Source organism: Biomphalaria glabrata, chromosome 2 (assembly GCF_947242115.1).
Source record: "Biomphalaria glabrata chromosome 2, xgBioGlab47.1, whole genome shotgun sequence".
NCBI lineage: Eukaryota > Metazoa > Mollusca > Gastropoda > Planorbidae > Biomphalaria > Biomphalaria glabrata.
Window position 1 is genome coordinate 11,034,708 of NC_074712.1, and position 12,538 is coordinate 11,047,245.

Below are 12,538 nucleotides of genomic sequence, written 5' to 3' on the forward strand. Positions count from 1 at the left end.
TCCTAAAACACTATTAATCCCTAAAAGTCTAGGTCTGAAATGTTCCAGCCCTAAGGTTCTTATAACGTCCAGGCTCTATTCTCATCCTGAGAGACAAGTCATAGTTGTTCAGAAGGAACCCCTACAGAGTTAGAAACAATCTATGCATTGTTTTTAAAAGTAACATAGCCCATTAATCTAGTTGTTTATTTTCTTAACTAAACAATAAATATTTCATTCCTGCATAATAAAATATAGAATTATGTTTTCTTGAAAGCAAGAAGCAATATTTAAAATAAATGTTTTTCAGAAATTGAGAAAATAGGCTGGAGTATCAACTAATCTGGTGTGCTAATGTCAGGGAGATAAGACATGACAGAGAGAGATAAAATATCTGAAGATTAAAAATAGAAGGCAAGACCCTTATTTATGAGCTGTAATCAAGGCCGGCCCCGCACTTTCATAGGCTCTGCACTAATTCTAGGTGTAAATTATTAAATTAAACCATTATAACTGTATATCCTGAAATTGCAAAATATATCAGTTATACAAAAAAGTTCTGGAAATCTGAAATTATTAAAATCTCCTGAAAACTCAACAATTTCCTGAAAACTAGACAATATTGTCATTCTGGGGTGTAATTCAATATGGAAAATGCCAATCCTACCTGCGATAAAAAAAAACCTGGCTTTGTCAGCTTTCATTTAATAGAAATGTAACAATAAGGTGAATTTTAACCAAAACCAGAAGTTCCAATATTTAGTTTACTTTAATTAGTCACTGGGAAATAAAATATAGATCTGTGACGCACTCGATAAATTAGCTAAAGAGACTAATGATGCGATAATTAAAAGTGAAGCAGAAACACTGTATGAAACATTGAAGCAGTACAAAGTCTTAGTGTTACTTGTGTTATGGTACGACGTGCTCTTCCAAGTCAATTTTGTGAGTATAGAACTGCAAGGTGAAACAGTAGATTTGAGCACTGCAATGGATTCGTACAACAACTTGATAACTTGGCGAAGGAAAAGAAATTGTACTTGAAAGATGTGGTGGTATAAGTTGATTTAGTCCCCTTGAGGATTCTTCAGCCCTGAGTGAACATTTTTTTATGCATTTAAAAAACGATCTTGTAAACATTCACCAAGATACCCCCTTCTTCCTTCACCCTTTCCCAACTGGTCCAGACAAGTGATAGGACCCTAGCACATTGAGAAAGCTAAAAAACCATTGGTAAAAATATTTCTAATCAAACAGATTAGGTCAATCATACATATAATTACATGACTGATCCAAACTAATTGGTATAATTACACTTAATATAAGCTTTGTTTTTTTTTAAGTACTTTTTATGTTTTTTCTACATACTTGCATAAGGGGAAGAGCTGTGTCAGGTACCCCATTGTCTGGCCAATCACAATACTGCAAAAGAGTGATCTCCCTTCCATAGTTGGCATCTGGTTCTTCTATAGTCATCTGCCTTACACAGAGTCCATCAACATTGTAGGACCGAGTTAGTTTCACTCTGAGGGCTCTATAGGAACAAATAAATCTTAAACATAGGTTTTCAGCATTAGGTCTTATCTACAGCATACAAATGTAAAACAAGACAGATTATGGACTAGGCCTAGTAAGGAAAGATAAGCCTCACCCTTCATCAACATCTAGGGTGTCATCTTTTGATTGCGGCCAGTAGCTGTGGCACTTCACTTTGCCATTTTCCACCAGCTGGGTGAGCATCACCACCACATTGATTTTCTCCTGCCACAGCATGCGCCAGAAGTCTGAGACTGAAGCCGGCACTGGGCCCTGGGAGACAATGTACCTCAGAGTGCTGTCACCTACTTCCATACTTATGTGGCTGGCATTGATGTAATTGTTTTCACGATTCAATAGTTTCACCCGATTCGAGTCATCTATAGAGGTAACAAAAAAGAAATTAAGATATTTTTACTCTTAAAATAAATTAAAAAAAAAAAAACAATGAAAAAACTTGCCAACTCAAATGCAACATTACTTATAGAAATTCCTTAAAAAAAATATTCCAGTGAAATAAGTGAAGACAATATTGAAAAGAATTGCGCTATTTCAGTTGATTTTCTTGCAATCTATATGCACTGATGCTAGTTGGAAATAGAAAGCTTTCCAATATATTTAAAACAGACTTGAAGAATGTCAATTTTTATTACATCATGTCTAACTTGCTTGAGAACTAAAAATTATTTAAAAAAATTTTTTTTTTACAGAGGAAACAATTTTGAAGAAAAAGCAAACAATAAATTCTGCAAAATAATTTCTTTCTTTGAAAAAAAAAAAAAAAAAGATATTTGAACTTGCATGGTAAAACATTTCTGTATCTGTTCTTGATTCTATTCTCTTCTAGCTTTGCCACTTCATAAGTGCCAGCATCTTTCATTTGATGAAGACTCTATCCAAACAAGTAACATAAAAAAAATGTTTTTTTAAAAAGAGAATTCCTCCTTTATGAAGCTAATGTCTGTTTTGTAAGAGCAATTAATTGACTTTGAATAAGTAATGAATGATAGATTAAAAAAAAAAGGAACATTTTTTTTACCCCACCCCAATTCTACCTCCCCTTGATACAATCTAGTTCAGCAAATGTATAAATCTATTTGGTATATACAATTGTAATGATAGGCCTAGAGATCTAAACTTAAAAGACTGTGTGCTAAATGTTCCCAGAGCATCTCTTTATAACTATTTAAGGAATAAGGCCTACTAGCGAAAATACCCACTGATATATAATATGCCTGTTCAAAAAGATAGTCTAAACCTCAAGCCAAATTAAATAATAATTTTTATTATACTTTGAAAAATTATAATGGAATGGTCAAAGTAGAGTTTCCCCAGTGTGGCCAATTAGCTAGTAATTCTTTTACCAAAGATATACATCAACTGTCAAATTTCTAGGAATATCATTAGAGCTGTTTCTTAGAACCATGTCCACCCACCATTGTAATAAAGTAGACATACAATTCATTAATTCATTACAACAATTAGAAACATAGCTTTCTCTCTGCACAAGAACAAATGGCCTGGAATGTAATCTTGTGAGACTCAAGGGGGAAAACAAGTTTTGAAATCTCTTACTTGAACTCCTCCTGACCTCTGTCAAGATTTGTCTGTAATTTCCAAAATTTTACTAAGCCACCTTACCCATTTTTTTTCTATTGCAAAAAAAAATAAATAAATGAGATTCTAAAAATAACCAACCAATCATAATTAAACCACAGATTTTAGCCTTTGCAAATGTCTGCCCCATGTGTTTACATTGAACTAATACGATTTTATTAGAAAAATTTCTGAAAATTTGCAATAAAAATGTTAGCAGGTTTATGCTTGTTATAAGCCTAAAGTTGATAGATGTTTTGATTGATCTTAACAATGAAGAAGAAGAAGGTTGATGAATTTATTAAGAACAATGTTTTTGCTCCGATTGAGAGCTTGATTGATAACAAAACTCAGAACTGGAGCTAGAAAGATAGAAAGAAAAGGAGGCATTTCCCTCAAGAATGTCAGGCATAGGGCATAGTTAATTTTAGAAACTAATGGGTTGGTAGGGTTAAGTTTGAAAGAGTCAACATCTTTTCGTCTACATCTGATTCAGCTGAGTTATTGTACTCAGTGACTAAAACCACATGCATCAACTTTTCCTGATTAAACTATACAGTGACTCACCTTAAACTCTTCCACTGGCTCACCACTCTCAACCATGTCAGATAAAGTTTCAAATAGCTCAGCCAGAGTTTCCTTGTTCCACTGGGGTGGGGCAGTCATTGGGGGGAGATCACTCAACCATTCAGCACTCAACAGCACGGGAAGGTAAACATTACTCAGCTTACGTGGACAGATATATCGATCTCTTTCAGAACTAATTGCTGAAACAAATAATGTTTAGCATAGCTATTTGGTTAAGAATGTTACACCTGTTCTTAAAAAAAACTTGTATAAAGAATCCATGAAAACTAAAATAATAGCCACTAATTGGTTATACATTCTAGATCAAGTGAATATTTTTTACTCATTATTTAAGGAACTCCTCTCAATACTGTGAAGAGCAAAAAGCTTAACTAGTATGGTCATATTGTAAGACATGAATCACTGTCAAAAGTCATCATTTAAGTACAGTGACGAGTGCGCAAAGAAAGGCTTGTCCCTAGAAAAAACTGTCTGGATAATGTAAAAGAATGGACTGGCGTAGACTCTTTGATATAGGACAGCCGCAAAATGAGAAGAGTGCAGGGATTTGGTTTGGCAAACTGACAAGCACTCACAGGATGCAAGTTGAAGGACTGATGGAAATGAGAAATAATATTTGTTTTTATTTACTTTGCATGACTTAACAAAAACTTGCTTACATAAAATTATCAAAAATAAATAAATTTAGTACTGGATAATGCTAGCTAAGTACCTTTGTCCTCTATTGTGACTATGGTTTGCTTTGCATTCTTCAACTGATTCAGGGCACTGTCTTTGTTTCTCTCTATTAAGCTAAGGGCATCCTCGGCAAGGAGGCTAATATCATCATCTTTGTCCTCTGTAGGAAACATCATGTTACAATCACAGAATCCCAGGTGAGTCATTGACAGCATTTAAAAAATTACTATATTTAAGATTGTGAATAGAACTGTATTTATTACCTTTATTGACAGTGGCTTCTTCATCACTCAGCTCAAATTCATGAAGGTCACTCTCTCGTCTGATTGATGTAAATAATGAATAATTAAAAAATCTATTTACAATTATGTTCCTTTAGGTTTTTAAAATAATTAATATTAAATTTATATTAAAGCATTTCAAATTGTTACCTTAATACAGATAGAACCACTTTGTCTTTTGCTTCTCTCAACACTGAGAGCGCTTGCTTCTGACTGGATTCATGAAATGAAATACCATTCACCTAAAAACAAAATCAGCACTAATTACACATATAATCAGAAACCCAAATTTCAAATGAATCAGAACTTAAAGAGCATGTTGTTTCCATTCCTAAATTAAGGCTAATATTTCATTTGGTGAAGTAAGTGTAATTACAAGCCAAAGTTTAGGACTAAGCATGTTTGTTGTTGTTTTTAATTTAGGGAAATTTGATTTTGGTACAGACTTTGAAGTCTCTAAATTGTTATTTTATTTTTGTTTTTCAAAATATTTTACATTTTTCATATGTTCCTTCAAAGTTGAAGATAATCTACATCCTAGCCCAAGCCAAACGACGGGATGATAGAGGACAGGGTATGAGCCCGGGATCATCAAGACAACTGAGTGACAGTCAAGTGTGCATACCATGAAACCATTTCTGAGATATTGTCATCCCCTGAGATAGCCTGTAGATTTTAGTTTAGACTCTGCAGTCTTGCTTAAAGTTTAGTTTGTTCCCATTTGTCTCACCTCAAGAATCTGATCTCCAGCTTTCAGTCTCCCATCTCTAGCAGCTGTTCCAGCATCCTTCACACTCTTCACAAATATGCCACACTGACCATCAATTGTTTTGTGAACAATACTGATGCCTAAACTGTTTGAAGGGTTTTCAATAGGCTTGATGAGATCTATCACCAGTACCTGATTTGAACAACATAAGGAAAAGAGCTGAAGGACTAGTTTCAAATGAACTGACTCAAAACTAAACAGTTTTCATGTAAGATTCATAGGCTGAAATAGTTATTAATTATGGCCACTAATTAAAAGCAAAGGAAACCTTAGTCTGAATTATAGCGTATATTACTAGTTAAATACTTTGCTACAATTTTAAAAGATCACATTTTACAGCGCTTAAAGCCAGGACTTTTTTTTGAAACACTGAACGTCATCAAAACATTTAATTAAAAAAAAAAAGGAATCTGATGTCCTCATTGTGTTCCACATTGAAAACTTATTTTTGAAATGATTATAAAATGGAATGCAAATGTTTCTGCTGTGATAGTCAGGGTTGAAATAGTTTAGGAAAAAAAACATTGATAAGAGCTTAGGTGTTGAGTACAACCATACCTGTCGCTGTGTGCCTCCAACAAAACTATCAGATTCTCTATCATTGTTAACAGCTTCTCTATCATTGCTCTCAGGTTCCTCATCAGAGTTCCTCTCCTCTGAAGCTACTGGTGAATCATGCTCTTGCATCTGAGACTTGTTCAGTTTATAGTCATATGGTCTGATAATGGCCTTGGGTGTGTCCATTGACTTAATTAACTCTTTGACAGACTTCTTCACTTCAGACAGAGGAAAAGACTGGACTTTGGCCACTGGATTGTCAAAGATCCTATGTGAGAGCCTCTAAAACATGAGTGTTAAAAAAATGTATACTTCAATGCAAATATGACTAATTAGGACTCATTAAAAATAAAAATCTCTTTATGGTCTTAATTTCTAGAAAGCAACAATGATTCTCTTTTCTGTATGAATATAGATAATCATCTTAAAACAACATGAAAATACAGTCTCCCAGATATATATATTAAATATAATGTTTTAAAAGGTTTAAAGACTTGCTACACACACTTATCAAATGAAGATGACCAATGAGAAACTTACCAGGTTTTTTCTTTCTAGAATCTCAAAAGACGATGGGAACCGCAATAACTGAAGCCTTGCTTCCAGAGGAACATTCCTCAGCAACGTTACAGCTTCTACATGACCCATGCTTATTGTATCCTGGCCATTGACCTGTCAACATTTATGACTTTTTACTATAATAATAATAATAATTATAGTAGACATATTATATTTGATCTCTATTATCACATCCATACTGTCAGGGGGAGGTATGGCGAGAATGAATGTTAGTTTGATATTTTTGGTATGATTGTTATATCCCCTTGTTATGAATGCAAAGTGTTGCACGTGTTGTGAACTGAATGATTTAGTCTTCTTTGAATGTGCAAGAGAGAGTGTTAAGTTAGTGAGGTCTTGCTGCCGGTCCAGGAAGGTTGGATAGTTGCTTCCTGGACTGGTGTTTATATATGTATATAACATGAAAGTCGATGGACTGGTGATTGTTGATTAATAATATTTGAGAATTGGTTTCATTATGTGCTTATTGAATATTAAAGTATTATACGTATTTCAATGGATATCTATAGTTGGAGTTTCAGTGTATCTAGTAGTAATTGTTCTTATGTGAGTAACTAAGCAAAGTATTAATAAGTGTAATTGAGTATTCATACCCCTAACGAGCCAAGTCAAGACAAGCTAAGAAAAGAACCTTCTGACACATACTAACACAGGTGTGGACAAAAACAACTATTTAAGTGTTTCAAACTATGTCACTAATATATAGGTCTAGCCTTTTTCTTTTTCAAAGCCTCTCATCAGGTTAACTCAGGACTAAGAAATCTTACTTTCAATATTTTATCTCCAGGCCTGAGTCGACCATCAGAAACAGCAGGTTCAGAGACTAGCTGTTTGATGTAACATCCACCAGTGTTGACCCCTCCTGCCACTGTGAAGCCGAACCCAACACCCTGCTTCTTTTGTAACACAACTTCTATGATCTATAAGTAAAAGGAATTTTATTAAAAAATACAAAAAAATTATTATCATACATATTTTTTACATGTTTTCCTAATAAAAAAAACCCTATTTGAGAAGGTCCCTTCACAGAAAATTATTTTAAATCTAGGTAATTTAAACAAGCAAAATAAAAAAAATAACTTCTTTTTAAAAAAAAAAACAAAGCTTATTTTAATTGTATCAATTAGTTTGAATCAGTCAGTAATTAAATTTGTAATAGATCTAGACTAACAATAATAAATCTGTGCAATTAGAAATATTTTTATTACCTATAGCTTTTCTTTAGTGCAATTTCATGCTTTTAACTTTCTCAAAACACCATGATCCTATCACTTGTCTGGACCAGTTGGAAATGGAAAAGGGGGGGGGGGGGGGGGAGAGCAGGGTATCTGGGTGATTGTTTTTTAAATGTTTCATAAAAAACAAAACAAAAGGTGAATCAGCTGAATTAGAACTCATGAGCTAAAGCCTCCTCAAGCAAACACTGTAATCATTCTACAAGTGAAGAGCATGGAAGATTGTACAGTTATCTATTGCTTTTGTTTCTATTTCATGTTTGTGTTCACTAAACCTCAGATGAGGACCTATAAAGGGGACTAATTCAGCTTATACCACCACTTCAGTCAAGTACAATATCTTTTCCTTGTTGGAGATACCAAACAAAATAATGAATTACCAATAGTTAATTAACCAATTGGTTAATTTTTAAATTGATTCTTGTGTTGTCAGGTAAAAGAAATAATGGTGCAAAATTTCAGCTTGATCTGAGATTGGGTGTGGAAGAAATAGCGTATACAAACTTTTTGCCAGACAGACACAGTGAGTTGATATAAGATTTTTAAAAACAAACCTCTGGGCCCAAATTTTCTTCTGCATTTAGATCAGAGAAATCCAACTGACTCTCATCACTGACTGGTGAGGATAAAGACTGCTGAAGGTCAACAGCATTGGGATCATCAAATTTGTTTTGTCTTAGGAGTGATTTTCTCCTTCCTTTTGGAGCTACTTTTTTCAAGACTGAGTCATCCAAGTCATCAGACATAGTTACAGTGCTCAATGAGCTGACCTCCGCAGCCAAACGTTCATCCAACGCTGAGGTCAAGGCCAGTAGCTGAGCATTGAAATCCTCCCTGTCATTGTATTGCACAGAGTCATCAGGGTTTCCGTCCAGGACATTTTCAGGTGTCTTGCGATGAACTGTATTGCTATCTGCCAATGCCGGCTGAGCTCTAGGTTTTTCCTGCTCATTCAGCTCTGCAGACTTGTAAATAAACTCCAGCTCTGACCTGGAGCTATCCAAGACATCCGAGTCCACATCACTCTGGGTATTGGATTCAGACTCTCCCAGAAATAAAGCAGGCACTGGAAGCGCTGTGCCTTTCTTCTTCTCCCTGGCAGCTTTAGGTACCTTGGGGATGACTTTGTCTGAGGCAGGAGCCCTGTCAATAGGCTCAAAAACCTGCTGCTGCTGCAAGTAATGCTGATGTTTCTGGAGTGAATCTGGGTTTTTAAAATAGGTGAACTTTTCATCAAGGTCAGTCTGGAAAAATACAAGTGATACAAATGTTGGCGCTTAAGATAATGTGCTACTATACTAGATTAAATCAAATACACATTTCCATTATTTACTTGTGATAAAATGGCCCATGTAATGTATCATTCTAGCTAATTTAAAATTATGATAACATTTTTTAAAAACTGAATTATAATATTTAAATTATTACCCATATTTGACACTTCTTAGAATTTCGTTTAACCTGTGTTAAAAAAAATGTATAACCTATTGTTTTTTTCCAGAAACTACTGATATAATCTAAAATCTGATGTGAAATTACATAATTGGCATTTCATTTGTAAGATACATTTCTGATAAAAAAGTATATAACATTATCACCATCCACAAAGGTATAACTTTCTGGGCAATAATCACACTTTCTTCGAGTACAAAACTATATATCATAATTTGTGTGTGTTATAACTTTTTATCCCATGTCATAAGGGCAGCAACAACAAAAAAATAGTACAAATGTGTCTGCTTCTTCTATGTCAGTTTATTTAATCAGATAGATTTAATCTCTACCTGCTTGTCCAGTCTTGAGCTGATGCCATTGTTGTCAGTAACTGTCTGTGTTGGATGCAGCACTTTTAGCACAAGCCTGCCTGGAGAGTTGTTCAACATGTTTTGTACTTGGTGAAATGAAAGACCTTCCACACGAGTACCAGCCACCACCAGTATTTTATCACCTGCAAGCAAACAAGAGACAATCAAAAGTTTGAACATGTGTGAGTTCAACAGTACAAAAAACATCTATCTACCACCAGCATTCTTTCAATATACCTTCTCCTTCGCTTGGTGAAAATAAGGGAGCTGTTTAAGTGTTTTAATATGTCTGTGAAATCTTACTTCAATTAGAGACTTTTTTTTGGATGATGTCCCACCTTCATATAAGAAATGAAAAAACATTTCCTCTATACCTGTCGTATTATTAGATCTTAGGCAACCAGCAAGCATTTTAATTGAAATGAAATCTATCTCCCAAATACTGTGCCCAAAGCAAACAATTTTGACTAATTAATAATTCTAATTGTCATTGCAAAAGTATAAATCCCTCATGAAACTAACAAGATATATTGGGTGGTGGTGTGTCAAGAAATAAAACTATCAAGCAACTATTTCACTCCGTATTTATTTTCCTCGTTCTGATAGAATTATTCATTTTGCTTATTTGTATTTCACTATCTTATCTTATCTTATATAATACAGACGTTACTTCAAAAAAGAAGATGATTACGTCCTACGCGTCATGCATTTAGTCATGCATATTAACCAATGACTTAAATTCTGCCAAGTCACTGGTTTTCCTGGCTAGCTCAGGCAACCCATTCCATGCTCTAATAGCACTAGGGAAGAAGGAGTATTTGTACAAATTTGTCCTAGCATATGGGACGAGGAATGTGCCTTTATCTTTGTGTCTTTCAGAGTATTTTATTAAATTTTGTTTTTGTATTTGAAGATTATGGTTCAGTGTTTTATGTATGATTGCTACTTTACTTTTGAGCCTTCTGTCCTGAAGGCTTTCTAAATTTAGTGATTTTACTAAAGGTGTTACTCTAGTCAAATGTGAATATTCGTTTGTTATGAATCGCACTGCTCTATTTTGTGTCTGTTCTAGTTTCTTAATGTTTTCTTGAGTTGAGGGGTCCCAAACAGAGGATGCATATTCTATTATTGGCCTAACCAAGGTTATCCTGTTATGATTAAACTTCAAAAACCTTTTTGTTTGTTATCAGAAAATGTTATATTTGGTATCGAATGATAGGGGAATGCCTGCTCTTTTTATACAACACAAATTAAAGTTTATAAATCCAAAAAGCAATGTAGTTTAATGGGGTCAAATAAAGGTCAATTCGGAGAGAGAGTTCAAGCTCACCAGCTGCCAAGACACCATTTTTGTCTGCACAACTGCCACTAAGAATCTTCAGAATGTAAATGCCAGCACTTCCATCTTCTGAATCTGGTTTAGACTTGAATGAAAACAAATGTTGCATTAAGTTGATGGGAATTTTAAACAAAAATGAACACACTTTTGAAAAAATAGCAATGTTACTTACATGAACAAGTATACCCAGGCTTCCATCTGATTTATCCAGAACTACTTCATGAATGACTCCCACATCATGATTTGATTTTGCACTAAACATGGAAAAAGTATGCTTACATGTGCAATATATTGTGCAACAATTATTTATGAACAAAAAAACAACAACAAAAACAACTAGCAGACAGGAAACAAGAGTGGTAAAGTACTTTGACTACCAACAAATCTTTTATACTTCATTAAAAAAATGATATAGAAGCTCTTTATTATATATAGATAGTATTAAAAGCATTTCTACAATATATATGATAAAAAACAACAACATATGATTCAAACAGTCTAACAGTACATACTTTGTTCTTCCTGGACTAGAAGTTTTGACAAAGTTTTTACTGACTAGAACTGTCTTCAAAGGTCCCTCAATTGTCTGTTGGACTGCTGTATCAAAATCACTGTCACTTGAAGAGTCATTAGCTTCAAGTGCAGCAAGATCTGTGCAGTAGAATAGTACTTCATGACATTACCTTACAAACTCTACATTCTTTGGTTTAAGATCTAACAACTAGCATCATAAACTCAATAGAAATGTGATGAGGTGCTAAAGTTATGTTTCCTTTTTAGACCTTGTAACCCATGAGGCAGATGATTTAAAGCTCCTCCCTTTCAATGGCCAATAGCGTGAACACAAGGGTGTCCAGCACAACAACCAAACTCTTACCTTCCACAACTAATCTAAGGCAGCCCTTTGGGTCTGGTGTACTCAGGGGCTGCCTGAAGTTCAAAGGCCCAGGATTCAAACACACACATCTTGATTCAACTTTATGATATAGTCTCACAATATTTACTAATCTGGCATTGTTTCATACAAAAATGTAAGAAACTAGGTAACAATTTCAAAGAAATTGATCACCTAAAAGGTTATGCAAGCTAAAAGGATGACTTCCTAAATATTGTGAAAAGAAGGAAATCAGGATGGTTTGGAGAGACATGATTCACTGGAAGATTTCTTTAGAATACTGTATAAAGAATGCATAAGATCAACAGACAATATAAGCTAGTTGGACACTACGAGGGGGATAGAATAGAAAGGAGTGGCTAGGTTTGTTTCTTAAACCCATTGGGTTCTAACACTAATGGTAATCAAAATGAAATTTACAGTGCTCTAGAAACTGGTACTCTACTTCAGCTGTTCTATTTGACAAATCCTAAGAGTTAGCTTTATGAACAAAACCAGTATGGCTATTTTACATAGTTTCTAGAGAACTGGTAACTGTTTTATGTCTGTAATGTTTTAAAAACATCTTGCAATAAAAGTATGAATGCACATAAATTAAATAAAATGTGTATAATTATTACTGATTGATTAATATTTCTTTAAGACTTTCTATGGATAAATTTATGGAAGACTATACTGTTAACTGAAACAATTTCATTCT

At 34.2% G+C, this 12,538-nt stretch overlaps 1 protein-coding gene across 1 annotated transcript in view; it reads right to left on the reverse strand.

Moving 5' to 3' along the window:
- Positions 1 to 12,538, reverse strand: part of LOC106055555 (tyrosine-protein phosphatase non-receptor type 13-like) — a 35,708-nt gene that overhangs the window by 4,451 nt on the left and 18,719 nt on the right. Inside the window, exons 25-40 of the mRNA XM_056019101.1 lie at positions 11,456 to 11,594; positions 11,116 to 11,197; positions 10,935 to 11,028; positions 9,584 to 9,747; positions 8,354 to 9,043; positions 7,332 to 7,484; positions 6,526 to 6,657; positions 5,986 to 6,267; positions 5,389 to 5,559; positions 4,809 to 4,900; positions 4,641 to 4,699; positions 4,412 to 4,537; positions 3,679 to 3,878; positions 2,317 to 2,407; positions 1,631 to 1,895; positions 1,348 to 1,513 (exon numbers count right to left, since the gene is read on the reverse strand). Coding sequence (XP_055875076.1) covers positions 1,348 to 1,513; positions 1,631 to 1,895; positions 2,317 to 2,407; positions 3,679 to 3,878; positions 4,412 to 4,537; positions 4,641 to 4,699; positions 4,809 to 4,900; positions 5,389 to 5,559; positions 5,986 to 6,267; positions 6,526 to 6,657; positions 7,332 to 7,484; positions 8,354 to 9,043; positions 9,584 to 9,747; positions 10,935 to 11,028; positions 11,116 to 11,197; positions 11,456 to 11,594 — 2,906 coding nt within the window. The remainder of the gene's footprint in view (positions 1 to 1,347; positions 1,514 to 1,630; positions 1,896 to 2,316; positions 2,408 to 3,678; positions 3,879 to 4,411; positions 4,538 to 4,640; positions 4,700 to 4,808; positions 4,901 to 5,388; positions 5,560 to 5,985; positions 6,268 to 6,525; positions 6,658 to 7,331; positions 7,485 to 8,353; positions 9,044 to 9,583; positions 9,748 to 10,934; positions 11,029 to 11,115; positions 11,198 to 11,455; positions 11,595 to 12,538) is intronic.